Below are 24,025 nucleotides of genomic sequence, written 5' to 3' on the forward strand. Positions count from 1 at the left end.
ACTAAATATAGCTCTTCAAACTTTTAAGTTCCTCAAATGTGGGATTCTGCTGCTTTTCTTTTGTCTTAAATTATAGTAAATTGAATATCTTTGGATTTTGGACAAAACAATACATTTGATGGCATCACCTTGGGCTCTAGGGAAATTGTGATGAGCATTTCGTCGATGTTTTATAGACCAAACATTTATTCAAGCTAACAGTCACATTACTTGACTTTTAAAAGAATCGTAAGTTGCAGCCCTACTTTCCAGACCATAAGATTACAAATCTACGATGAGTTATTTTAAAAGGTGCATATTTTCAGTTGTACCAGGATGTAAAGTGAGCAACTGATGCTGCAACATATTTTATTTTTAAAGCAAATGTTCTATTTGACTAGAATCTTGGCTTTCAGCAGGAGTTTCCTGGCAAATGAACGTCTTTATCAGCTGCTGAGGGAAACGGGGAATAGTCATTGTTTATGAACTAAAAGTGTGATTTTTTTTAAATACCATGAGAGTAAAGAGAGACACAGAGCAGAGTATGTTTATCTGTTTATCTGCCAAAAGCGATTTTGCCACCTGTTCCTGCCATGAAAAAATATTCCCAGTTCCCACTCACACAGCGCAGGAGCAGCTAATAAAACTGTCTAAAGGGTCTTTGAAAGTTCAATGCTGCTACCAGCCAAATACACAAATGGCAACACAGTTTTAGTTTGCCTCTTCACCATGTAAGTCTGATATTAGTGCAGAGGTCCAGGCTCTGATAACAAGCTTATGTCTGTGTTTCTGGGTCTATTACAGGTTACCACAAGCTGTGCTCACAAACATGGCAATGATCGAGCTGCTGAGTAAGTTTAATACCTTAGTGCTTAATGCCCTTTAAGATTAGGAAGCAATCCAGTTTGTTTTTCTTTTAGATATAGGATATATATATCCTATATCTAAAAGAAAAAAAGATGCACAGAAAAAAGGAAGGATCACAGTTCATCTGGTACAACAAAAGAGAGGATGTGGATGAACACGAGCTCCTACCTGTAGAGTACTGACGACCTCCTGCATCTTGGCTCGACCGAGATCCAGGAAACTCTCAATCAGATCCCCGTCGATGAATCCCGTGGCCTGCTCTGTCTTGCGCTCCGTGTGGAAGGACCTCCAGGTGCCGCGGAGTCAAGGAAAATCAATACAAGGCTGCTGCTTCGCCCGAGGATGGCTTTTTAAGTACAATATCACATATTTTACCTCAGGCACAGTCAACAGAACAAATGCAGTATGATGTGTAGGAAGTCTAATAAAAAAAACAGCACTGTTCATAACAGCAGACTGCTGGTGCCGTCAGTCAAGCAGAATCAAGTATTGGTATCATTGAACCTGTAGAGAGTTTTATGTATAATACAAAACATCTCCAGTTTATCTGGGTTGTATGTTGGGGGATCTATTAGCAGAAATGGAATAAAATATGAATAACTATGTTTTCATTAATGTATAATCACCTGAAACTAAGAATCGTTGTGTTTTCATTAGCTTACAATGAGCCCTTTCATATCTACATAGGGAGCGGGTCCTATTCACGGAGTACACCATATTTTCACAGAACGGACAAACTAAACACTGGCTCTAGAGAGAGCCTTTCACGTTTTTATGTTACCCGAAGGCCACCGTAGTTCTCAGACACGCTTTTGTGGTAACGTGAGCCGCAGAGTGTAAAACCGTGGTACCGCCAGCCGCCGTCTGACTTCCGTTGCTCCTAAAGTAGTGTTATTATGGTAAGGATGGCCTCTGAGCGAGGCGAACGGCGTTGCGCTCACGTTACCTCAGTCTTGGAAAGGGAGGAGTGAGCGGAGTGAGCGGAGTGGTACTCAGTTGGTTGCAATCTGCAACCACACCACTAGATGCCGCCAAATCCTACACACTGTACCATTTAAAGCCTTTTCACACCGGCTACGTGACGAATAAGCAACACGAAAATGAGAAATACTCGCCTGCGAATATTATATATCTACGGCTTTTATTGTGAAAGGTAAGAACGGAAGGCGTGGATCTGGTCTGCTCTGCCTTTGTCAATCTTGAAAAGAGTAATACAATTTGCCGTCTTGGTTTGGTCTACGGATCGTCCGTGTGCAACTCAACTGGTTTTGCACAACGTGATTGGTTGATGCTTTTATTCGTGATGCGAAAGCTCAGAAAATCGTTATGTTGCTTTTTTACTGCATAATATTCGCGTTCTGTGTATTCATGGCAAAAACAACAGTTACATATTTTGACGTGCAAATGAATTGCACGAAAAAAAACACCCCTGGTGTGTAACGGTATAAATACTCAATCTCTATTATCATATAAAATATTGAAATAATTCTGATTATCTGCAACAAATGTTTTGGAAAATATTTTTCACAAATAACTAGTTTCAGAGTTTCTTACTGGTCTGTACAAATAGAGCTGCGACTAACAATTTTCATTAACGATCATTCTGACGATTATTTTCTTGATAAATCGATTAACCGTTTAGCCTAAAAAATGTCAGAAAATAGAGAAAAATGCTTCTCACTTTTTGCTAAAGCCCAAGTTGATGTCTTCAAATGTCTTGTTTTGTCCGACCAAGGTCTAAAACCCAAATATGTTTAGTTTACTATTGTAAAAGACTAGAGCTGCAACAATTAATCACTTAATCGAATAACTGTCAACTATTAAATTAATAGCCAATTTGAGTCATTTTTTAAGAAAAAAAGAAGTCTAAATTCTCTGATTCCAGCTTCTTAAATGTGAATATTTTCTGGTTTCTTTCCTCCTCTATGACAGTAAACTGAATATCTTTGAGTTGTGGAGAAAACAAGACATTTGAGGACGTCATCTTGGGCTTTGGGAGACAACATTTTTCACCATTTTCTGACATTTTATAGACCAAACAACTAATCGATTAATCAAGAAAAATAATCAACAGATTAATCAACAATGAAAATAATTGTTAGTTCCAGCACAATTAAAGACAAATTAAAAAGAAGCAAACTTCACATTGGAGAAGCTGCAACTACTAGTGACATTTTTGCTTAAAATACATCTTAAACGATGTACGAATCATTTCACCAGATCATCTTCTGGCAGAGTGGCCACACGCAAACCATTTCATGCATTTGAAGCCAATTAGAGCAGCAACTATCATCACTTTGTCACTTTACTCTCTGGGTTTATAGCCTACAGCCACACCTGTCAGCAGAGGTCACCTGCGTCCCTGCGACAGATGGCGAGCGTACATATGAAACATATAAGGATATAAGCTGTGCTCGATCTTGCCCACGCTCTTGATGACCTTGTTGAGGCGGTTCTGCAGGTCCATGAGGAGGTTGTACCAGCCCTCCGACAGGGATGTCACCAGACCTAACACACAAAAACACGCACACGTCAATCAGCAAGAACACGGAGGTGTTATATTCAAAACAGATTTGCACCTCACTGCAGTAGATATTAAATACTTTAGATTTCTCTTCAGCGAGAGGGAAGCTTTAGGACTGGATTCATAACAGAGCTCATAAAAGCTTTATAATAAATAAATTAGAAGATCATTAGTGTGACTGCAATCCTCCTAATGCAAGTTTCATGCTTGTATGCAGGGACTATGTTGGGAGTATGATTTTAATACTTCAATAATTCATGACCATTCCAAAATGTTTTATTTGGAGAGTGTAAATCTTCCCCGCAGCATGCTTTCCTTCCTTTAAATATTCAAGTTCCGTGACGGTGAGTGCAGCATTGTGAGGCTCTGGGGAAATAATCTGTACTGAAATTGACAGCATCCAAAAAAAATGTGAACGAAAGGTGATTTGTAACCGAGCTTGTTTCTCTGCATACGAACCAATGAAAGTGTCAGGAGCAGTTCGGATCACAGGTAGGGCTGCAACTGACGGGTTATTTTCTCGGTTCATGGAGTTAATTGTTTTGTCTATAAAATGTCAGGAAATAGTGAAAAATACTGGTCACAAATGTTGGATCTTTTCTATTACACCTACATGTCTACCGTTGGTTTAATGTGAATCTCCTTGTTTTTGGTTTGTTAGTATTTAAGTGGACTGAGTGTCATCAAGGTTCACCCCAGCGTCTCGGTTTTGCTTTTTCATTACGCAACAACATTTCAACATGTTTTATGTTATTCTTTATAATCATTTGCTTTTACATTATTTATTATTACTTAATGTATTGTCATCCTTTCTTGCAACAGTCAAGGCTACCAAGTCTTACCACAATAAGTGTGTTTCCATCCACCTGTTTTTATGTGCATTTTCTATTTGTGAATAATAAAAAAAAAACAGACTGGAATCTCTGAAAATTTAAAAAATAAATAAATCTTGAAATATCTAAAAAAAACTATAATCACCACCTTGTGGATGTATTCCTCAACCAACCAGTCAAGTTGCAGTTTACATCCATGTCTGTCCAAAATGTCATCACTTCATCATTTTGTCCTATTAGACATTTGAAATTGTCATAATTAGCAAATTAAAATGTGTCCAATTTAGTCCAATTGGGCGGTTGTCCCATATTTGAAGAAATTCCCTCATGGTGTTTCTAAGATATCACGTTCATGAGTATGGACCGTACGGACAACCTGAAAACATGATGCCTCCAGCCATGGCTGTCACCGAAGCTGAGGCAAGAAAATATGTAAGCTTGGCAGAGGTGGAATAGTTGGTGGATCGATTAAATAAAAATTCTAGTGAAAATTTTACACTTTCCTGCAATTTGCTTTAGTCATAATTTACATGACGTACATGAAGCGTGCGACTTAAACGTCTACTGAAGCCTACGCTCCACTTCAGACACTAAAAATAGTGGCAGACACAAACATCAAATGTGTGTGGAGAGATGAGGACACTGTAACCTTCCTCTAATTAACACATGAAACGAACAGAAATAACATATTTCCATCACATTCTCCACATCTTTTTTGTTTGTTTGAGGTTTGAATGTGTCATCTTGCTGCGCCCTCTGCCTCTGTAATGGATTAAAGGCACACGACTGGAAACGGTTTATCTCAATGAACCAATTTCAAATATTCACACATCAGTAGTGGATGGAAACATGCATTCATTTGCATTTTTTTTTTTGCAGTTAAAATTTGCACAAAATGTGGATGGAAACTTGACTAGTGGCTCAATTGTTCGTATATTGCCTTAGTGCATCTAAATGAAGACATCTTCATCTTCAACTGCTTATCCGGGGTCGGGTTGCCGGGGGCAACAGCTCCAGCAGGGGACCCCAAACTTCCCTTTCCCGGGCCACATTAACCAGCTCTGACTGGGGGATCCCGAAGCGTTCCCAGGCCAGTGTGGAGATATAATCTCTCCACCTAGTCCTGGGTCTTCCCCGTTGCCTCCTCCCAGCTGGTCGTGCCTGGAACACCTCCCTAGGGAGGCGCCCAGGGGGCATCCTTACAAGATGCCCGAACCACCTCAGCTGACTCCTTTCAATGCAAAGGAGTAGCGGCTCTACTCCGAGTCCCTCACGGATGACTGAGATCCTCACCCTATCTCGAAGGGAGACGCCAGCCTCCCTCCTGAGAAAACCCATTTCAGCCGCTTGTACCCGCTGTCTAAATGAAGACAGAATTTCAAAATAGGAAAAAGGCCTGGTGCTGTTAGATTGCTGCTAGACATCCCTAGTAATACATGTGCGTGCCTCCCTTTTCAGTGCGGCAAGCAGGGGAGCAGTTTTCTGACTGCAGTGAAAATTATATTTTTGAGAGGCTACAAAAGGCTTAAAGCCAACATATGTGGATTTGAGGCAGAAAATGTCATCAGATAAAGAACATGTTGTGAATTTTGGAAATTATTACATCTATATGGGGCGCAGAGGTAGAGCAGGTCGTCCACCAATCGGAAGGTCGGTGGTTCGATTCCCAGCTGCTCCGGTCACATGTCGAAGTGTCCTTGAGCAAGACACCGAAGGCTGTGCCATGGGTGTGTGAATGAGTATTTAGATTAGATCCTGATGGGCAGATTGGCACCTTGCATGGCAGCCTCTGCCATCAGTGTTTGAATGTGTGTGTGTGTGTGTGTGTGTGTGTGTGTGTGTGAACGCTGACATGTAGTGTAAAGAGCTTTGAGTGGTCGGAAGACTAGAAAAGCGCTATATACTGTAAATGCAAGCCCATTTACCATCTATCTTATTTCAATAAATGTTGACTTTTGGACTTTACAACGCTCTGGAGTTATTGGAAATGTTTGGATCACACGAGTCGGAAACAATCCTACGCAGCCACCACTGGAATCTAATCCTACTAATAGAGTAAAACTAATAATATTTGTGAAGCCTAAATTTCATGCTGATTTAGAATTTGAATGTCAACGTTATGAATGAAGCTACTCGGTGCAGACCTACAAAAAATATTTCAAATATTCACACCGAATATTTGGGCATTTCACAGTGAAATATGAAACCAACTGGACACCTATAAAGTTTTGAGAACAAGCTTTGAGTTTGGATAAAATAATTTGACATTAGATGACATGTACTGAGACACTCATCTCCTCCACCTCTAATATCCATCACACAATGTCCAGGTGTTCAACGACAGACCAAAACAAGTTTATTAGAAGTTTGTCCTCTTGTTGGGTGGCAGATTAACCGCGTGACCTGCAGCTTCTTCCCACAAACATCTAATATATCACAGGTACCATTTCGAGGAGCGATAAGACGAGCAGGGGTATTTTTCTTCATTACACACTGAAGCCCAGTTCGGTTTACTACAGCAGAACGTTTTTACTGGACTGTACAACTGTGGTTCTCATTTCCTGTTAAACTTTCCTCTGAGACTTTTTAAAGAATCGCAGGAGGTGTTGAGGTGAAATAATGTGCTGTATTGTTAGTGGTGCTATGAGAGCGCACGGTGTAAATTACTGTGTCCAAATGATGTGCACTCCCTATTTCTCATCTCTACCGTCATTACAGCCAGCCTGAAAGTTACTAGTTTAAATCTGAGCAATGGGGTGTAAAACTATGATTTCTTCTCCCCTTACTTCTCTCTTTCTGAAATGGAGACGTTAGCTGTGAATAAATGGTTTGACAAAACTTTGTGTACTCACTAATTGGTCTGAAGTCTCTTTACTGCAGTCAGCTGATTATTGGAAAAACTGGAAATGAGAAGCGCCTCTGTGCTGCAGCCTCAAACTGACAACTGGTGGTGAACTATTAAACTAATAAAACCTAATGCTCATATTGACTTTCCTACATCTGCTGATTAAAAGGCAACTTTTTCTAGAGTTTTTACAACCAAATATTAAAAACAAATTGTTCCCTGTGAACTGTTCAGTGGGTTTACTGTTGTCACTAGCTGCGTTTTCATTAAAGCTGCAGTAGGTGAGATTGGAGCAAATATGATTAAATATTTTTTATAAAACGGTCGCTATATCCTGACAGTAGTGCATGAGGCAGTTAATCTGAAAAAATCATGTGCCTCTGTGTCCTCCGGTGTCTTCCGGTGTTCCTAATGGCATCTGCAAGATTTCACAGACCGGAGGAAAACAACCAATCAGAGCCGAGCTGGAGCCTGCCGTCTCTGAGCAGCTGTCAATCACTCGTGAACTCCGATCAAACTAGGCAGCGCTGATCAAATATGAATCAATATTCTGTTACTGTAATGCCTATTTCTCGCCTCAAATGTTTTCAGAAACATCTTGCAGTGTACTGTTTAGCTGTAAAATGAGAAAGTTTGTGTTGAGGAAATACCAAGCACCGCCCACCAGCCAGAGCACAGCCAATAGGAACGCTCTCTCTCTGAAATGACCTGTGATTGGCCAAAGTCTTCCGTCATAGGTTAGATTTTCTAATGCCTGAAAATAGAGCCATGAGGAGGTGCAGAAGTCTAGTTTTCTCTCAGAACACTTGAATTACAATATGCTGAAAGGTTATTATGGAATTTTTGCCCAATGATGCCAAAAATATACTGCCTACTGCTGCTTTAACTGGTTTTGGAGTGAATGAACTCGGCAAATGCGTAGTTTGGTCACAAGTTGGCGCTATAGGCTACGCATGGCTGTAATCCACCAGTAAACAGAGTAGAAGAAGAAGTAGAGGTTGCGAACCGGAAACAAATCAAGTCGGCTTGGTCATCTAATCATCTGAGGTCTTCAGGAATTTGTTTCAGTTGGTCAAGTTGTAATTGTTCTTTTATGTCAGCTGGTATTGGCCATGTTTCATGATGTCCGGAGACAAAGACGAGTGTTTGCACGATATAGGAAACAGCTGATCAGTCATTTGAGTTAAATGTTCACTACATCAGAATTTAATCGGCAAAGGCGTTCGCATATCACATTTAGCGCAAAAAAACACCTTAAGTAAGTGTAAAAACTTTTTTTCGCAATTGAGGAAGTTTTATAGAATTTTGCCGCTTCCATACAGCTTCAACTTCAAAATGTGCACAAAAATAAGTGAATGGAAACACGGCTACTCTGTCAATGTGAACTATTTTCTACCGAAAGTAAAACACAAACTGTTCACAGAGATGTCTGTGGATTATCCTGAGCAACAGGGACAGCGTCTCTGAAGACGCTGTGAGCTCCACAAAAAACATTCTGCTCATCTCCACTGACTCAAATTGGAGGCAGAAGTCTCAGCAGCATTGCAAAACCTCCGAAAATAAATCCACAACTTTCTGTCTGGCTCGATACTATTAGAGTGAACTTACCCTTTAAGAGAACATTCAAGGCTAAAATTCTCTCATTTTTCTCCTGTCAACAGTTAGATGAGCAGATTGAACCACTGTCACTGTCAGTTAGTTTAGCTGAGCATAAAGAATGAAAACGGAGGGAAACAGCTAGCCTGGCTCTGTCTAAATCTGCCCAGCAGCACCTCTAAAGCTCACTAATTAACACGTTACATCTTGTGTTGTTTAATCTGCACAAAACAGAAAATAAAGAAAATGACAATTTGAGGATTTATGGAGGGTTACGTGCCGGACTAGAGAGTGCTGCAGGAATGAGTCCTCAAACACAGAAATTAGTTAGTATTTTAGCAGTTCTAGTTCCCTCATCTGGAAGTCAATGGGTTTTTGAATGGGTTTCTGGTTAGATGCCTGAATTAAGGTCTGTGGTTAACACAAGCTTAAGAGATTTGAACGCTTTGTTCTACGACATAAAATATGTCAGTAAATATCCCTCTAGTTAATTATGAAGCTTTTTTATGTTTTAAAAAATGTGGTTGCTAACAAGTGGCTAAAGGAGATTACTAACCACTTTTAGGTTAGCCGTTTCTTCCCGTTCCCACTCTTTGTGCTAAACTAAACTAACCGGCTAACCTGTAGCCTTATAGAATATTAAACTATCTTAAACTGATCAATCTTCTCCTCTAACTCTTGACAACAAAGCGAAAAAAGAGTATTCTCAAGATGTTGAAATATTCCTTTAAGAGGTTAATTTATACAAAGGTCAAATTAAACTCTTTAAAAACACACTACAAATATGTTTTTGTGGTTGGTGAAAAGTTGATATTCAGCAGAGCAGGGGTTTTACCTGCAGCAGTATTTGTGTGTGTTTGTGAGTGAATGCTTCTGTGAGTGTGAAATTGTCCGTGCGCCTACCAATCATGCCGTTAACAGTGCCGAATAGCACGGAGCCCTGGGTGGGCGTGGAGCTCTCGCCCAGGTTCTGCAGCACCAGCGAGCCGTGGCAGAAGACATTTACAAACTCCCCGAGGTGGAAGACCCCCACCTCCTGCAGGTGCTGCCGCTCCTCATCTGTGGTGGCCGCACTGAGCATCCCGAGGACGGCGGGAGAGGAATACAAACAGGGGAGAGGGAAGGATTAGGAAGGTAGACGGCGTAAAAAGAAAGAGAAAAAGATGTCAAAGGCAAAGTGAGAAATTTTGGGGGGCAAGAGTGATCGATTAAGCCAAAGGAAAAACAAGAGGGGCAGAGATATCAAAAGGTCAGAGAATGATGGAGCAGTCATGGGTAAACGGGTGAAGAGAGCAACAGGAAGAGAGATGTGATACAAAAATAAAGGTCAAAAGCATTGAATGGTCCGACCTGATGTATTAGGTGGATAATAAGCAGTGGCATAAATATAACACACGCACTTTCAGACCACATCTTTCTTCCTTTTCCATGAAATCAACACTGGTCTAATAGAAAATGACTAAAGTGGGAAATGAAGCCGGGCGGCTAAAAGCTCTGTGGCGATATGACTCATAATAATTTCCAAAACAAATGCAACGACAATGCTGTTAAACCACATTTGCATCAACGACGCTGCTCTAAAAAGCATCACGGGACTCTGTGCAGAAAGAGCAGCCTCCTAATTACATAACGTTGATTTCAGCGGATGAAATATTGGAGGTGATTTAGGGAACTTTCTGTCAGTTTGGCTACAGAGGAGCAGCTCAGGGGGACGATAACGATTACTGGAAAGGTTGAAATTCATGTGCGGAAAATCTTCATTTATATACACAATAAGACGTGTTGTTTCCCTCACCTGTCCTTCTGGCAGACAAACAGATTGAATGCGTTCTCCGCCCCCAGGAAGTTGTCGTCGTCCAGGATTTCCACGGCACTCATCCAGTTAGGATTGAAGTCACGCGCAATCTAACACACAAAAAAAAACAACAATGCAAGATTATTCATTACCACCCGGAGACCGGTGAGGTGACTGGACAGCTTCCAGGTGTGAATGTGATCAGGGCGTTCCTGAAAGAGAGCATTGCTCTCAGTGAAACTCCCCTCTGAATAAATGAAGGTGAAAAACAACAACAACAAAAAGGTGTTGGGCCAAATCCAGTGCGGTTCTTGCCTCCAAGTAAATGCATTATCTATGAGCAAGGAAGCGCTGACTGCACACAAGTGCTGCGATCCAAACACAGTCAGTATGTTTCAGTACGAGGGCAATAGACTTTTTTAAATACCCTTGAAGACACTCGTATAAATAAAAAAAGGAAGAACATCCCAAAACGCCTGGAACATCTGTTCTAACTCTGCGGGCCTGCATCGTGATCAGAGCCTGTGACGGATGACGGCCAAAGAAAGTTTAGTGAAGAAAAAGAACCATCAATCTGTATTGTTATAATACAGAGAGCTTATAATGATCACAGTTACAGTGATCAACGCTTATATAGATCAAAAGGTTCAGGACAGAATCATTCCTATACAAATGCTGTTTAAATAGTTCACTTACATTAATCAAGTCCACTTACAGTGTTCATTTTCAGCCTTTTCATACATGAGAATATATGGAAAAACATTTCAAAACTAGGTTAGACTAACGTTAATTGAATTTTTGTTTTGTTTTTTACCCTCTTAATACTTTGCCTCGCGGACCGTCTGCTTTCCGGCTGGATACCTGTGGCTGGTTCTGCTTGCACACTGATATCATGACGGAAAAAGGAAAGTAATTTTCTCTGAATGAAAAACGAATGCGCACAGGGAAAGCACCTGTGAAGCCGCCCCCGTCAACTGGATTGATAAAGCCTGGTCACGTAATGTCCCCGTTAGAGTAAAACTCTGCCAATCCTAAACCAACGCTGCAGTGGTACCATTCGTCTGCATGCAATGCCCGCACTGCAGTAACACGGAGTTGGCCGAAAACCGGCAAAGCCTCACCCCGAGCGGGTTCTTGGTGAGGGAAAAGGCAGACAAATAGACAGCGGGCCAGTAAATAATGAAGAGGTCCGTTTCATTACTTTATATTCATGTAATAAATATGCAGATGTCAATTAGACGGTAATCTGCATGAGAAATAAAGAACAACAAAACTAATTTTGTTATAATAATCACCTGCTTATAGTGATCAATTTGACCCTGACAGACGTGATCACTATAAGATATAAGATCATTCCAATACGCGGATATTTTCACAACAACATGACCATCTGAAATGAAGCTAAGTGGTGAGTGAGAGTGGTGTGAAAATGGTCGTTAGATGCCGCTTTGTTTCATGTACGTATCATAACAACGGCTTGTATATCCGCAGTACTCGGTCTTCTGGTTTCCCTTTTTAAATGAAGAATACGGACTACCGCGACCTGCTGGTGTGGCGCAAAGCGTGCGTGCTTGTTGGCCGTCGGCTGTAGTCTTTGCGGCGTGTTTCAGTGCAACTTTTTGGCCATGACAAAGGCGACGTGAGGCGACTCAAGAGTCGGCCTTTTGTCGCCTTTAGTTCTTTGATGTCGGGTTTGGTGTGTCTGGGCCTTTAAAGGAATCGTTCTACATATTGAGGGATATGCTTATTTGCTTTATTACTGAGAGTTACGTGAGAAGATTGATACTGCTCAAAGGAAAAGGAGAGGCTAGAGAGGGGAGATTAAAGTTATTATGGCGTACTTGTTAACAAACAGTTGTCCAGCATTTTGGGAATTTAGGTTCTTGGCAACCTGATGAATATATGTCCAATATTCACTCTCTTTTAGCTCGCTTTTGGTCTCTACTAGGGATGTCCATAATTAACCGTTTAACCGTTAACCGACATTAAGCATTTTAACCGATTAACGCTATCGGTTAAAAGAAATGTTAATAATTTACTCAAAAGCTGAGCGGCTCAGAGGAGCGGCTCGTCACTTTAAGAAGAATAGCTGGTCCACCTTAACAGACCACCTTAAGAGGCGGAGCCGGAGTTGCAGAATACAGGAAGTCGGCTCCGGTCTCTGGCTCGCTTGAGCGGAGGAGTTGTAGTTTCGTAGCATTTATTCACCGACAAATAAACTGTACACACACTGCTACACCTACGTTCACAGCTAGAACGCCACCAACAACCTCACACTCACCACCAACACACACGGTCTGTTGGAAACTCGCTAAAGTTACGCAGACTACGTGTGCGGCGGCGAGCACGAAGCCTCCGGCAATGCTAGAGCTGCTAACGTAGCACAAATACACACACTGTCAGACACTCGCTAAAGTTATGCCGGGCAGACACACAGCTGACAACCTGCTAAACTAAACTAAATGTGTGGTGGAGACTTTAACTGGGAAAGTGGCTGCATGTCCGTGACTCTACACGCAGCATTGTGGCTGCTGAGTTAACGCTCCCGGTCGGGTGAACTGGGGACTCCCGTCAACGAATATCTGTTGTGCTCCTACAGCTGGCGCACCGCTGCACAAATCGGTTAGTCGGTTAACGGTTAAGAATCGGTTAACGAGGGTCGGTTATCGGTTAAGATTTTTTTTCAAAATGAGCATCCCTAGTCTCTACCAACTCCTGATGATCCATTATTAATACGAACACATTGATTAAAGCTGCTTCAAGGAAAGAATGATTTGAAATGTAAGTTGAATACTGTATTTTCAATAGTTACAAATTCCTACTTTGACGCTAACATTTTGAGGCATTCTGAGGAGTGTTCTGTTTGTGACTAAATTCAAATCCTTTTCCAAGTGTCTCTCCCTTATTATACTGAGCACTGCATCACAGCATGCCTTCACAACAGCGTGCGTGACTCGTCCTCAGATCTCTTCATCTCTCTACCACAAATCAATTTGAACACTCCGCTCATCAAAAGGCTGGGGGGTATATGTCAGCTACAATGCTTGGTGTAGAGAGAGAAAAAACATTCAGACACCAAAGAGAAGTTAAAACATGCAAGTGTGGATAAACAGACACCGAACAAATATGTGTTTGATGTGTGATGGTATCAGAGTATGCACAAAAAAATAAAAAGCTACCACCTATTTTCAAAACCAGCCGCCTTGGCTAACAGAGATCTGTGTTTTTACAGACTCTGTTGGTGTAGAGCAATGACATACAATCCACAACTTGTTTGCCCTTTAGAGAGTTCTGGTGTTGTTTTCTCTTCCTCACCTCTTCAAAGTTGCCCTCCATGGGTTTGTACGCCAGCAGCAGGACGGACCTCATCAGGTCTCCAACCAGGATGAAATCTCCTTTGGTCTTCAGGTACAGAGCCATGATGTTGTTGTAGTGGTTACACTCGGTCCTCAGCTCCTTCTCAGCCGTCCACTCGTACAGACGGACCTGAAACAAACAGACAAGGTGAGTAATTAGTTGTTGTCACATGAGCTGCCACAAGGTAGAGGATCAGCAATTAGCTGCAGCAGTCTTTGATGAACTGGCTGACATTTTAGTCCCACGCTGCCATCGCTCTGAATACGACGTGCCTCAGTGAGTGTTGATTAACAGTCTGAGTTATCAGCTGCCACATTACATGATTAGTTAACGGCTAATTACACTCACCGTTTCTCCCGATCTGCAGAGCAATTTTTAAAAATGGGTTTTGAGGTAAGTGATGGAGGGGTTGCTCTGGATCTAATTGGTGTTCGCTTGATGCCAGAATGATGTTGAGAACACCTCAGAGAAGGTACCGTGACATCAAAGATTTGGATGATGCCAGATGTTCAGAGCGCAGCAAATTAATGGCATGGACATTAAGAGTAAAAGCATAACTTCTACTTGATCTCAGGAGGAAAAGCTCAGATGGTATTTTTTTAGTAATGTGGCATCCTATTTAAAGTAATGTAGCTGTCATATGTTATATTTTCTTCACATGGTCTACATTGTTTCCTTTGGCAGTTTTGGACATTTATAACGGATTATTTAATTTTACCTTAATGTATATATACATATTTTTTTTCTTTATGATTTCTACATTACATCTGTTTTTATTCTTATTTTATTTTAAATTGGGGGGGGGGGGGGTGCCTATGTGCCATCTGGGGTGGGGGATGGGAGGAGGGGAGATACACTGATCAGCCATAACATTAGGTCAGCATGGGCACCCTGACCGGCCCCATACGCACGTAAAATTGCGATGCGCTGTGTGTTCTGACACCTTTCTATCGGAACCAACATTAACCTTTTCAGCAATTTGAGCTCCAGTAGCTCTTCTATTGGATCGGACAACAAGGGCCAGCCTTCGCTCCCCACATGCATCAATGAGCCTCGGGTATGACCCTGTCGCCGGTTCACCGGTTTTCCTTCCTTGGACTACTTTTGGTAGGTCCTGACCACTGCAGACCGGGAACATCCCACAAGAGTTGCAGTTTTGTTGATGCTCTGACCCAGTCGTCTAGCCATCACAATTTGGCCCTCGTCAAAGTCGCTCACATCCTTACGCTTGCCCATTTTTTCTGCTTCATATTTACTGTACAGACATGAGGGTGGCGCCGATCTTCACATCAAATTCTTGGTAAGAGAGCAAATAATTTTATTTCCCAAAAAGGTCTAACTATTCCTTTAATATAGGCATGTACATCTACATTTAGTTTGTACACCAAATATATTTAATAATGTGACCTTGATGCATTATTATCACTCTCAAACTGAAATGAATGCAGTGTATTCATAAGCCAATTTTAGCAAACAGTCGAACAGACTTGTGATGACTAATGCAGCAACTTCTGCTGGAAATTACGCTATTATTAGGTAAAAGTTCTTTGTCTTTGTCTACCACAGCTAGGGAATTTAAAAAAAGAAAATAAACATTTCACAACCGTCATACTGACGTAAATATGAAGTTTTTGCAAGTGACAGTGATGAAGAGTTAACTATTTTTAGCCAAGGAAATGTCAGAAGAAAGAGACCAATGCACCACTGTGCTGTGTCCAGTTGATGAAATCATTAAATAAGTAATTTAAGAAGGCATTTCAAAGGCAACTAACGTCACATCGAGTCACTGTGTTGTATTGTGTTCTACTCAGGCTGCTGTCAAAGGGGAAAATGATGGATTAGTTCTTAATGATTAGATTCAATTTGGTGTGTAATACAGTGAGCTCAGAGGCAAACATTTGCTCTCTGATTCAGAGAACACTAAATAAAACACACCGAAGTTTGTGAAAGAAAATTTAAATATTTTCTCTGTTTAAACTCTGATGTAGCTGCACCCAGAAATGCAAGGTTAAGTCACTAATAATAACCATTTTGAAATATTACTCAAGTCATTTATAGTGAAACGATTTCTTTAAAGTCCATTTCAATGAAGGAAATGTTAAAGAAAGGAAGTGGTAGGAGTAGGAAGAAAGAAATCTGCAACCCATCACTATTTGATTCTCGATATCTCAAGACAAAGCTTCCTTTTCAAGCGTTTAATCCTTTTAATCTATCTATAGCTCTGTGAGGATGAGCGTGGTATTACAGGACAGCAGGGGGGAAGTGGTTTCTTTCACACTGTATGTCAAGTGATTTCACAGAGCAATCCATATGGGATAAATCTATTTAGATATTGCACTTTAAAATGACTGAGGAGGCACTTTTCTTCCTGAACAGATCTTATGCTTCTTAAACAAATCAAAGAAAGGAGAGTCAAAACACACAAGTCATCCAGAGGTTGACTCGCTGCAGAGAAAAAACAACCGAGTCTCACAAATAGTGTAAGTACTCAACTGAACACAGTGAAGGAATGTGACTGTTTTGTGATCTAGAAAATAAAAGAATAAACCATCTGGTTGAAATGAACCTCATCCAGACTGTCCGACTGTGACTGCTATGGCTAGGTGTCGACCCTCAATACTTCGATCTAAAGCTTTAGATTCTCTGTCTTGTTTAGTTATTTTTTGATGAGATTATTTCATCATAACTTAAATAAACTTTTATTATATTTACCGTTGATTGTGTCAATACCAAATTAAACAGTTTGGCGTATTTTGTTAAATGGAAAAAAAGGAAGTTTGTAGAAAGAATCTAGAATTATCGCCTCGCGGTTGTACGCCTCCGCCAACCAGTTTACATCAATGTCTGTCCAAAATAACATCACTTCATTATTTTATCCTATTAGACAATTCTGTGAAATGTTGTGAGGTAACAGTGACCTTTGACCACCAAAATCTAAATCAGTTCATCTTTGAGTCCAAATGGACGTTTGCCAAATTTGAAGAAATCCCCCACAGGCGCTTGAGATCGCGTTCACGAAAATGGTATGGAGAGACGGACAACCCAAAAATATGCCTCTGGCGCAGAGGCATAAAAATGCTCATATATTATTAGTTTCGACTCGATTATAGTCTTAATCCCTGGACCAGATGATAAATTATTATTATGATATGGGAGGTGAATAGGCAACTACTATAGAGGTGTACTTGAAAGAGACACTTGGTCAGCACCGGCTGATTCTTTTTGACAGCGAGTCTGAGTTAAAAAAAAAAATATATATATATATATATATGATCTGACAAATTAACTTATTTTAAAGTGTACTTTCAATGCTCAAGATACATTTTTCTTCAAGTTTTCACATAATGTACATGATTGAACAGAAGTGCAGTTCAGCAAGAAAAAGTTGAAGTGCTTTGTATGTCTTGCTGAAATGTCCAACACAATCAGACACCACTTACTGTGCTATTGATGCTGGCCAGCAGTTTGCCATTGAACTCCACCATAGAATAGACAGCTCCCTTCACCTCCTTCTCAGCCACGGTTTGCAGCTTACCTGCAGGAAGGAGCACAATGTCCATCAGTCAGAGTGAAGTTAGCATTAAATGTGTTACACGCTCAATGTCGACCTAAAGTAACAGCTACAAGATCTTAGTGAAGCGGAGGATACAAACGCCTCGACAACTGTGAGAGAGATGTGTGAAAAAGAGCGGGGTTGAGGCGTTCAGTGTGAGGACGAATGAAAGGCTAAAAGGAGGATAAATGAAAGGCAAGCAAAGCACCTTGAGAGGGACGGAGTGTGAAAGAAAATGAGGGGGAATCAGTAGTGGGGAGAGGAGAGAAGTCTGATAAGAACTGATAAGAAAATGATTAAGTGAGGAGGGAAACAAGAGCATGGTAGGACAAAGTGTCCGTGAGTGGAAAACAGGACAGAGGGCAGGGAGGAGAAAATTAAACTAGGTGAAGGAGAAAATGAGCTGGATGAGAAGACAAACAGGATAAGGTTGACGAACCAGACAAGAGAGAGTGTGTTTGTGTTTGTTTTGTGGAAGCAGAGCTACTGACCGTCAGTGTAGTGGAAGACGATGATGCGCCCCTGCTTGGGCTCAGCCTCCTCTGGGTACACCATGGCGGTGCCGACGATAAAATACACTGACGGGTCCTTTCCCAGACGACATGACACCATGCTGAGGGCGTACTCACTGGGGAGGAACTGATGGGCATGGAGGACTGATGGAGATACAAAACACAGATACTTCAGGAAACGGGAGTGTGAGAGCAGCACAATACGTCTCTCTGTTAATAGGATTTTACATTCATCTGTTCTGCTTTCATGACTGTCCTTCGGTATTCAGTTTGAAAGGAGGATTCTGGTTTATTACAACTTATTTTCTGAGAACATGCTAAAGCGAAACACGGGGAAAAATGACTGGTCAGATACACAGACAGGTTTTACAGAAGATGAGCGGTGTACAGCTACAAGAGGGATTCAACTCAAATCCTTCGCATTTGATTGGGCCGCTAAAAAAGTGGGCGGGCTTCGAATGTAGCACGATACGGTGCTACAGCTCCACACACACCCTCCGTTCTCGTTAAAAGTTGCAGATTGATGGATGAATATGGATATTCTTGGTTTAAATTGGTTGCTACTAGCTTACATAAGCAAATGTCATATTTTTTTTACAGAAAGAAAAGATTGGATGTTGATATAAAAATATATATTTTTTTTTTTGTATATATTGTTAAATAGATGACCAATATGACCAGGGATGTGATTAAAAAGGCATTTTTCATTTCATCTCGACTTTTTTTTTTTTAACAGTCATACATACTTAATAGGCTTCTTTTTTGACAAATTGAGTGTTTTCTTCTCCCTGACACTTACTGTCAGGTTATTGTTCTATTAGCTCTTAACTGTGTACTTTTCTAAAGCAGGACGAGGCAGTTTAGCAGAGAGGGAAGGCTCTGTGAAGATAATTTGTCTTCAGGTTTTCACCGTGCCTTTATCCTGTTTATAACTTAAATAATAATCCAAACTTTAAAAATAACAATTTCATTTAGTTTTCTTCACAGAAATGGATGAAATGCTGAGATACAGGCCAACTGTATATTTAAAACAAAGTTGTCTTACATCCCTAAAAATCAAGAAGGCCTTGTGACCCCCCCGTGAAGCTTTAGCGACCCCTAGAGGGGGTCAGGACTCCCAGGTTGGGAACCAGTGATCCACTTTATTTGAAGGGAAAAAACAAAATGAGCACACCTGAAATGTCCGTTAACCAGGAACTTGTTTTCTCTTCCAAATAAATTACAGCTCACATGGAGGTTTGTTTACAACTTACAAGTACGAATAACTGCTTTTCTTGCCCAATTAGACGTCTTTTTAACGATATTTGCCACATTCACAGTCAACTTAGCGAGTTAAATGCCAGCCAAGAATATGAAGATGACGTCATAAACCTGAATTATCCACGTACCACATCCATGGTGCATAAAGTCCAGTATTTTCCATTACTGTATTTTGCTTAAACAGATCTGCAGAGTCATTATTTATTAATCTCCCTCACTCTCCTGCTGGTTTTATTGCACCTGTCGGGGAAGGACACCTTTCATTTGTATCACTGGTTTTGCTCTTTTTTCTTGTCCCAAGCGCTTGAGGCTTAACCTTGGCAGTGAAGGCAGAGTTAACTGATAAAATGAATAAAATGAAGTGGTACCCGGTGAAAGGTATGGCAATAGATCACATGTTCTATAACATCAAGGCATGCAGATAACTATCCATCCATTAAGACATATTTGACACAGCTTATGTTGATTATACAGCAGCTAAAAATGCTAGGCATGTAGGCTGTGTGACTAAAACTGTTAATGAATTGTTAAATGAATATATTATTATTAATGTATTAACCGTGTTAGAAATAACTGCAGATTTCAGTGGTGTAGCTGAATAACCAATTACACTGTGTACTGTATATGAACCCGGCATTTCTACTGAAATAACAGAGTACCAGTGCAGTTGTACACATCAATGAACTCCACGTGCATCCATAGTGCACGTACCAGACTCTAAACTACTGCAGAAGAACATCACCACGTGTGATTGATGAAAATCTCAGAACATCTGAATAAGCGGTTCTCCGATCGCGCGCTGATAAATTGAAGTCAGCTATGGACACAATGTGCTGAACCAGTCCCTTATTTACATATCATTTTACATATAACGTACCATAATGTATGCGGGTGTGGTAACTCCGGGATGTTTAAAGGGAAGGCTTGGTGCAGCAGCAAAATTTGCATTGCAAAACACAACGGAGCAGAAATACATTCAGTGGGCTTCAACATGGAAATGGTCTGCATGACGCACAGCATGTTCAATCATTAAGTTATACCATAAGGAGCCTGTGTGTGTGTGTGTGTGTGTGTGTGTGTGTGTGTGTGTGTGTGTGTGTGTGTGTGTGATATTGAGTAATAATAACAAAAACATATTTCATGGAGTACCTTTCTATACAGTAAGTATAAAAGAATAACTAATAGTCAAATAGGACGTAGGATGACGACGTTGAAACAGATCATTTATTTTTATTTCCTTCCTTATTTTTATCACCTAGTTATTCTATTATTTTTTTATATTTATCTTATTTAAATATTTGTAATAAGGAAATATAAAACATTTAATATAATATTTTGTTATCTTTTTTTATTTTTTTTTTATTTAAGATGCCATTTCTAGAATTATTATGACAATTATTTTTTAATTTTTTTGATTTTGTTGTGTTTGTTTAGTTTGTTATGCATCATGTCAAGCTGTGTACGTCACCTTGTTTTCTTCGTTTTTTTCTTGGGTATTTCTGCACTGTTCTCATCATTGTTGTACTATCTGTAAAGTAACTGCGGTTTCGCATTGCACCAGTAAAATAAACAAAGCTTGATTGGTAAAATGAGCGTGCACCCATTTTAAGATCAGATATGAGCATATAAAAGCTCGATGAATGAGTGCTGGATTGGGACCAGGCTGTAGAAAAGAGCTTTCTGCACTGACCTGATTATCCTCCCAGTTGAGCACAATGTTTTACCATCAGAAGCTCCATATGAAAGCCTCAGCTTTGAGAGATCAAATGGAAATGTACATTCGGCCGTCTCACCTTCAAAGGTGTGCTGGTCCACGACGAGCAGACTGTGAACCTCCACCTCTTCGCCAAAGGAGGTCTCATGGGGAGAAGTGCTGCTGGGGAAGAGCTTGCTGGAGCTCACGCTGCTGGAGAGAGCCTGGAAAGATGTACAGGTATGAGATCGGGCAGGGAGAGAGGTAGCTAATAAAAAGGGAATAAAGCAATTTAAATCTCTATTTCTGTGCGAGAAATTCTCAACAGCACAGACGGCACCATATGGAGCACCAGATGTGCACCATTTAAAATGGGGTAAACATCTTTCTGGTCATCACGTATGAGAGGCTCTGCTTTGTTCCCACCGACACAAATAAAGTACACACCTGTCCCCTTGGGGAAGCTATAGAGCCAAGCTGAGTGGACACGCCGCACATTCTGTCGCTATAAATCTGGCTGAAAAGACTTTATGATTAGCTCTCCAACTGCAAATCTCTTTTAAAAGCTGGTCCTATTATTCTTTCTTGGCAGCCGAGACATCATTGTCAGTATTCCTATTATGTTTAATGCAATTTGAACTTGTTTTGAACTCTTGTAACAGCTAAATTTAGAGTACAATTGTGTGTCACTGCAGTAGCACTGATTAAAAAAAAAACATGAGAAAACATATTGTAGAATCATATTATTTATAACAAATAATATTTGTAGGGGTCAATTATTAAGTAAAAATAGGGGGGGTTATTCCTCTGAAGGATTACAGAGAAGAGATGATAATGGCATCATCAATTTGTGCAAAAACATAAAATGTCACAGTATGATGCATGTTTTTGGGATACAGTGTAAATATAGTACACACAGCATTTTTAGCTTTATAAAATGTTTAACTATGTTGTATGTATGGAGTTGTAATGTAATGAACCTTTTTTCCTGCCTATCTACAGTACCCATTTATCATATATTAGACTACATTGTGCTATCTAATATGATAATATATGTTACATTTAACAGATTAGACACTTCTGAAGACTTAAATGTATATTTATTGATTATCATTCTTTCTTTGACCCTGAAGTGACCATGCTCCTATTATTTGGTTTTTCGCATTTTTCTCAGGTTAAGAGAGGGAAAAAAACACGTCTGTGATCTTCTGACATCTGATCTAATTTTTTAATATTTAGCACCTATTTGGCAGCTATTTTGAAAAATGGCTGCCATGGCCCTCAGGGGCCAAATTTTCAGTGCCCCGATATCTTTATCTTTTCATAACATATAAACCTATGTCTGTGCCAAATGTGTTGCTTTTATCGCAAAATGCACAATTGTTATGAATATTTCAGCTTAGCTGCCAGACTATAACAGTAAAATACCTATAACTAAGTTAATGAACTATCATATTACCATTTATACATGATGGTTATTATAAAAGTGTTACTTAAAAAAAAGTGCTGCGTCAAGTTATGCTAAAATGAACAATTCTTAGACTTAAAAAGTAAATGATCGACCAGAACACAACAGCATTAAGGTTTAAATCCTGGTTTAGAAAATCCAGCTCCAGCAGACCTGCTAAGTGACTAACAGGACAAGACATTTGTTGTCCTGACAAGCTCCCAGTCTCACACTATAAATAATGTTCTTAGTCAGTGCGTCTGGTTAGATAAAGAGTGCAGAACAAACAAGCCCTTGGGCGTTTATTATCCGAACATAACATGGAGCTACAGTACCTGAGTGCTCGCGCTGGGGCGCACTGCAGATGTGGTGCCGCTCACATCCTGAATCTCCACCCTGCTGGATAAAACCCCGAAACACTGGGAAACTTCCTGGTAGCAGATCCGCCTGGTGGGGTGTTAACAGGGGTGGGGGGGTGGGGAGAGAGACGGGGCAAAGGGAAGACGCTGGTAAACATGAAAAGAGCAAACAAGGTTAAGCTGAACAAAAGAAGGTGGCCTGGGGGATTGCTTTCTGTTTTCTGACTGGATAACAGTCGATCTTTTAATAACTTATTAAACAACCGTGAGTCATGGTTGTCACTTCAACGTTTGAGCACAAAAAGAGGGAGTAAAAACGTATTCCGCAGATGAACAACAAAACCAACAGGAGCACGTAGCTTGAATCAGAGCAAACAGGCAAAGTCAGTGCAAACACACACAAGAACACACAGCGTGTTTGTCGAGCTGACGGGTCTGAAATGTTCATTTCAAGTTCAATTCTAACTCAATATTTGACGATGGGACCGACCTGGGTGACTCGTAGAGGGGAACAGTGCGGATGTGGAGTTTCTGGATCTCGTCGATGGTACCGATCGTCAGCGTGCTGTTGTTGGCCAGAGCCAGACTGAAATAAAAAACAAGATGCAGCATTAGTAAAGAAGAAAATTCACCCACTTCCTACAATAAAGTTTGAATGCATGCACTTCTGTAGTCAATCTGGTGCGACTGATCTTTTTTGGCTATAAACTAGGGCTGTCAATCGATTAAAAGATTTATTTGCTATTAATCGCAAATTAATCACAGATTTTTTTATCTGTTCAAAATGTACCTTAAAGGGAAATTTGTCAAGTATTTCATACTCTTATTAACATGGAAGTGGGCAAATATGCTTGCTTTATGCAAACATATGTATATATTAATTATTGGAAATCAATTAACAACACAAAACAATGACAAATATAGGTACTGCATTTAACATAAAAAATATGCTCAAATCATAACATGGCAAACTGCAGCCCAACAGACAACAACAGCTGTCAGTGTGTCAGTGTGCTGACTTGACTATGACTTGCCCCAAACTGCATGTGATTATCATAAAGTGGGCATGTCTGTAAAGGGGAGACTCGTGGGTACCCATAGAACCCATTTTCATTCACATATCTTGAGGTCAGAGGTCAAGGGACCCCTTTGAAAAACAGTTTTTCCTCACCAAAATTTAGCGTAAGTTTGGAGCGTTATTTAGCCTCCTAGCTAGTATGACATGGTTGGTACCATTAGATTTAGGTTTTCTAGTTTCATGGGATACCAGTATCTTCACTCTAGCTTAAAACTGAGCCCGCCCGCAACCTAAAAACCGCAAGTTGCGTTAATGCGTTAAAGAAATTTGTAGGGTTAAAACAAATTTGCGTTACTGCGTTATCACATGAACTTTAACAGCCCTAGT

The 24,025-nt window shown here is 40.4% G+C and overlaps 1 protein-coding gene across 1 annotated transcript in view; it reads right to left on the reverse strand.

Moving 5' to 3' along the window:
- Positions 1 to 24,025, reverse strand: part of ddb1 (damage-specific DNA binding protein 1) — a 62,686-nt gene that overhangs the window by 1,467 nt on the left and 37,194 nt on the right. The window contains exons 17-26 of the mRNA XM_037795693.1: positions 23,111 to 23,206; positions 22,597 to 22,708; positions 20,915 to 21,038; positions 17,841 to 18,005; positions 17,237 to 17,331; positions 13,755 to 13,925; positions 10,440 to 10,549; positions 9,548 to 9,717; positions 3,252 to 3,354; positions 1,015 to 1,138 (exon numbers count right to left, since the gene is read on the reverse strand). Of these exons, the coding sequence (XP_037651621.1) occupies positions 1,015 to 1,138; positions 3,252 to 3,354; positions 9,548 to 9,717; positions 10,440 to 10,549; positions 13,755 to 13,925; positions 17,237 to 17,331; positions 17,841 to 18,005; positions 20,915 to 21,038; positions 22,597 to 22,708; positions 23,111 to 23,206 (1,270 nt within the window). The remainder of the gene's footprint in view (positions 1 to 1,014; positions 1,139 to 3,251; positions 3,355 to 9,547; positions 9,718 to 10,439; positions 10,550 to 13,754; positions 13,926 to 17,236; positions 17,332 to 17,840; positions 18,006 to 20,914; positions 21,039 to 22,596; positions 22,709 to 23,110; positions 23,207 to 24,025) is intronic.

This window comes from Sebastes umbrosus, chromosome 2, assembly GCF_015220745.1.
Source record: "Sebastes umbrosus isolate fSebUmb1 chromosome 2, fSebUmb1.pri, whole genome shotgun sequence".
Taxonomy (NCBI): domain Eukaryota; kingdom Metazoa; phylum Chordata; class Actinopteri; order Perciformes; family Sebastidae; genus Sebastes; species Sebastes umbrosus.